This window comes from Scardinius erythrophthalmus (assembly GCF_964197995.2).
Source record: "Scardinius erythrophthalmus genome assembly, chromosome: 21".
NCBI classification, from domain to species: domain Eukaryota; kingdom Metazoa; phylum Chordata; class Actinopteri; order Cypriniformes; family Leuciscidae; genus Scardinius; species Scardinius erythrophthalmus.
Window position 1 is genome coordinate 3,501,731 of NC_138241.1, and position 5,508 is coordinate 3,507,238.

The 5,508-nt window shown below is 38.2% G+C and overlaps 1 protein-coding gene across 1 annotated transcript; it reads right to left on the reverse strand.

The window, feature by feature from the left end:
* Positions 1 to 261: 261 nt before the first annotated feature.
* LOC308681668 (putative inhibitor of apoptosis) lies at positions 262 to 1,206 on the reverse strand (the record flags this gene model as incomplete). Its single annotated transcript, XM_081350749.1, has 1 exon — positions 262 to 1,206. One exon carries the CDS (start codon positions 1,204 to 1,206, stop codon positions 262 to 264), a length of 945 nt encoding a protein of 314 aa, XP_081206875.1.
* Between the last annotated feature and the right edge of the window lie 4,302 nt (positions 1,207 to 5,508).

Sequence of the window (5,508 nt, forward strand, 5' to 3'; positions counted from 1 at the left end):
GAAAAAAGACTTAAATCAGCGGGTGCTATTGAATCTATTAAACATCCCTGAATTCGGTAATGATATCACATTTTAATTTCAACTAATTTTAAAGGTCTATGAACTTAAAGCCTGCGCAAAATTATTCTTAAAAAACATTAACTTGTTTAACATTAACTAAATGTTTGTAAATCCAAAAAATGTTGTTACTGGATCGAGTGAAAATAATAAACTTCTCCTTTGTGTTTATTCATCAAGTTAAATCCAAATGATAGGAAAACTTTATGATAGGAAAGTACGGACGGCGTCTTTGACCAATCCTCTACATATGGGGCACTTGCGCAGAGAAGGCGCACATTCTTTGCACACAACTAGGTGACCACAGGGGATGAAGACAATGTTCACTTCCTTATCCATGCAAACTTTGCATGTGCGCTCCTCCTGAAGTCTTCTTAACTGTTCCTCCATAGGCAAGTCTGAAAGATCTTGACTCGGGGATGCAGCTTCATTTGTCCGGGCCGTCAGGCCACACTCAAATTCCATCTCTAAAGCAGACTCCACCACCGCATCTTCTGAACGGTCTTCTCCAGGACCCACAGCTGGATCAACACATTCTCTCGTGTCTCCATGAGTCAATAGCCGCTCAAATAGTCTTGGAAATCTTGCTTGAATCTGATGAACAAACTCTTGGCCCTTTTCTTGCAGCAGGTATTGACATCTTGGAAACCACTTGGCATGTTCTACCCATGGATCATCACCAGACTCCCAACATCTGAGTCCACCATCGCAAGAAAAGCACTTCACGTCATCATTACGACCAACATAGTAAAAACCAGCCTTAGCCAATTGGTCTGGTCGAACAGTTATTCTTGAGGGCCAGTTGACAAATGTGAGCGACCTTTCTTCACACCGTTGCATTGCCGATACATTGAAAAGGCTAGATAAAGGTACATTATCTGCACGGTCACCTCGAACGAAGGGGCAGTTGGGGTAATGCCTCTGGTGCTCTGATACTACACGATCTCCCGGTTCCCAGTTGCTAAGCTGGCCTCCACAACTGAAACAAGACACTCTGTCGCCCTGGCCAAGGTAGTAGAAACCAGCTTTGGCAAGCTCGGCCGGACTTACTGGTGCAAGAGTCCAATTCTGAAAGGTGTCAAGGCGTTCCTGTTCCCGACGCATGCCAGGATTGTGACAAGCCGGAGGTTGCTGGTGAGACATATCCATGTTTAAGTAAACTCCTCCGTTTGGCCTGAAACGGATGCCGTGGTGGTGGAAAGCTCTCAGTTGCGAAGCGGGGAAAAGGGTGAAGACATAAAAATGTGACCACAGGGCGTGTCCACTCAAGCCCTTCTCTCTGCCGGACTAGTGTCTAGTCATCCATGGCAGAACACATCATCTTATTAAAAAATGTAATGAGAACAAGAACAACACCACAAAATGTCCTTTCTTCTGTTCTGGGCAAAATAGTTGTATCATTTGATATGATACAACTATTTTGCCGCCTCGGGAATATGGTAATTAGAAAACAAATACTGAAATATTCTAAATATTATTAGCTCAGACAGTTTTTTACCAGAATTTTATTTCAACATTATACTTTCATACATTGAAGTAAAACGACAATAACGACATTTACAGATGGTCTAACCAGAATAGAAAATCTCTGCAGGCTATCATGTTTTGCTCCAGGCTATAGTTGACCAGACTTTCAACTAATTCACCAACGTCAGTTTTTGCATTTTTTGACACCAGTGACACACAGAGGTCCGTTACGAATGTCCATATAGCGAGTATTTCAATGATTTCGAATTCGGCACTACATTCACGCAACACATCCAAAACTTTTCTGAGGATTATGCCGTTCGGCTCTTTGCCGTCAAAAAACATGGGCGTTACATCAGGCCATGGCTTTGTCAAGCCTCTTACGTCATCCATTTCATTTTTGAGATTTGTCACACGTTTGGTGTCCTGCGCACAATCTTTTTTCATATCACACGCAGCGTCGATGATCCTGTGCATCAAGCCAACCATTTGGCCTCTAAAATAATCTTTAAACATAGAGTCCAGCATAGCTCTTAAACGACACTCTTTGCCCGTGGCACACTCACACGCCGGAGGATAATTGTACCCCGTATCGCCAGAACTCAACGGGGAGTCGTTCTCCTTTAGGTTTTGCGTCGCCATTTTTTCAGCTTTTCGTTCCTGAATCTCCTGCAATCCCAGACAGCATGGTAACATTGATTCAATATTGAGTTTTGATCCAAACCATCATTTTGGTTGACATCAAAATTTCAATGTTTAAAGTGTGTTGGATCAGCATTGAAATGTTGATGAAAGGGAACAGCACACATGGTTGAAGACAGTGACATTGAACTAACAGTGAGTCTTAGTTTATGAGCACAAGATCTTGCAGGCATGTATCTGTGCAAAACACTACTGGGTGTTTCCCAATCAGTGGGGCGTTTCAGTTCATTATGAGCACTTTCAATGGTGTTACCTCATTTGTTCTAATACACTGGGGGTTTGGTTTAGGGGTGGGCCCTCATGATTTTAGCAAGTCTTTTGAAAAACCAATTGTAGTTTGCACTAAAAGTTGGCACTAATTGGTATACGCCCATTTTGGTTTTGCATGTGGGCTTCTCAGTAGTTAATTGATGCTTCCTTATTAGAGAGAAAACACAAGGTGCATCCTATACGGAAGTCTTGTGTGTTTGACATGCATGAACTCTCCGAGTTTCAAACAATGGTGCATATAATGTATTTCTGTTTTTAGCATGCTTTTTACTTGCATTTTATTTATTGTTACTAAATCTACTAACATACATTAATTTTCCAAGTAAGTAAAGTGTTGAAATAAATCGCACAGATAGCATGGGAACATTAATACAATGTTGAGTTTTGATCCAAACCATAATTTTGGTTGAGATTGACATTTCAGTGTTTAAAGTGTGTTGGATCAGCATTGAAATTTTGATGAAAGCCAACAGCACACATGGGTGGAGACAGTGACATTGAACTAACAGTGATTTGTAGTTGATGAGCACAAGATCATACAGGCAGGTATCTCTGCAGAACACTAGTGGGTGTTTCTCTATCAGTGGGGCGTTTTCAAACCACAATGGGCATTTTCAACCGCTTTACCTGATTTGCTCTAATCCAGTGGGGGCTTGGTTTAGGGGTGGGGTGGTTTAGCAAGTCTGTTGAAAAATGGTTGAAAAACATTTATTGTAGTTTGAAATTGGCCACTGATTGGTAAACGCCCATTTTGGTTTTGCATGTGCACTTCTCATGTGCACTTCTCAGTAGTGTAATGCTTCCTCATTAGAGAGAAAACACAGGTGCATCCTATACAGAAGTCTGGTTTGTTGAAGCACCTGACATACTTACATGACTTCTCTAGCACAGTTTCAAACAATGGTGCATCTACATACTTAAAAAATGCACATTACTTTAGTAAAGTTTATTATGAATTTCCTGAATAAAGTTCTAACGTCATTTAACACATTTCTTGAAGTGCAGAAGACATGAACATGAGCAAGAAAGTTACACTGCAAACATAGCCCATGTCTTGCATCCATCAGTGCTTGCATGCAGAGCACATTGCTCCTTTAGTAGGAATGAAGGCCGACGAAGATGGACAATAAATAAATAGAAAGCACCCCCCTCCTGATAATGCTGACATTGATTATACACTGAGTTGTTGTCGATAGCATAATCACCTGACCTGGGACTTGATGATATCCTGTGCCTTATCACTGCTTAATCAGGTAATCATTCATATTCCTGAATCTGCATTAAATTTGAGAAATTTCCACTGAAACACAGTAACAAAAAACATCTTGTATTTATTAAGAAAGTGACTGACATGGCTATTTTATTTTGTGATATTTGAAGAGATTAAGTTCTACATAAGGTGAATCTGCAGCTTCAAAGGGATAGTTCATCCCGAAATGAAAATTCTGTCATTATTTACTCATCCTCAAGTTGTTCCAAACCTGTATGAATTTCTTTCTTCTGCTGCACACAAAAGAAGAGAGTGAAGAATGTTGGTAACCAGACAGTTGAGGGTAGCCATTGACTTCCATGGTATTTATTTTCTACTATGGAAATCAATGGCCATCGTCAACTTTCTGGTTACCAACATTCTTTAAAATATCTTCTTTTGTGTTCAACAGAAGAAAGAAACTCATACAGGTTTGGAACAACTTGAGGGTGAGTAAATGATGACAGAATTTTCATTTTGGGCTGAACCATCCCTTTAAAGAAATTTTCATTGTTAAAACCAAAGTTATTTTATTCTACAAGATAGACGTGTTACTTGAATGCTATGTAGTTTCACAGAAATTGAACTGAGATGTTGTTAATGCCTATAGCCCATAGGTGTTTGTTCCTCTTCATGAAGTCATGAGTTTAGCTCCAACACCTGCCTGGAAGTTTCCATTGATCCCAATGACCTTGATTAGCTTGATTAGCTGCTTCAGGTGTGTTTAATTAGGGCTGGAGATAAAATCGGACACCCCTGCCGTAGTGATTTTTTTTTTAATTGAAGCATTAATAGATTTAAAAAAAATAAATGAAATAATCAGAATTTAACGATACTTTAATCATAGTTAGAATATTTTGTGTTCAGCAACTTTTTTTTAAAAAGCGAATCGTATTGTTTAGTATATTAACATTCTTGAATGTGGCAACTAATTGACTTGTTCTCGAGTAACATCATGCTTTCTTTTTCAGATTTCAGAGAACCCAGAGGAAAAGAGGCAGTAGTCTGATGTATGACAGATTTTTAACCACCTGTAGTTATGACATCAGACTTCTGAAGCCAATTTTATTTTTAAAGGTTGAAATGCTTTTGTCCTATTTCTCCCCCTTTCTTTTTTAAAGAATGATCTTTTAATATATTTTTGTCATTGATTGATTGAATAAAATAAATTAACTCAACTGCTGGAAATGTGTCATTTATATTTGAAAAGGTTTTTGCCAAATTTTTGGTCAGGAATTTGTTGACGCATCATTGAAGTGTAGTTGAAATATTAACGTTGTTTCAACATTAACTTAGTACATCAGATGGCAACATTGGTTGACATTCCTTTTCAGTTGTATTTTCAGTGTTTCAACAAAATGTATTTAGAATCAACATCACATTGTAACATTGATCAAACCATATTATCCAAGATTATTTCTGTTAATTTCAGTGTTGATTCAACAGCAGTGATGTAGATTCAACATCATAGTGTAACGTTGATTCAACAATATTACCATCGATTTATTTTAGTTATTTTCAGAGTTGATTCAACAGCAGTGATGTAGATTCAACATCATAGTGTAACATTGATTCAACAATATTACCATTGATTTATTTAAGTTAATTTCATGTTGATTCAACAGCAGTGATGTAGATTCAACATCATAGTGTAACGTTGATTCAACAATATTACCATCGATTTATTTTAGTTAATTTCAGTGTTGATTCAATGATGTAGATTCAACATCTTAGTGTAACGTTGATTCAATATTACCATTGAT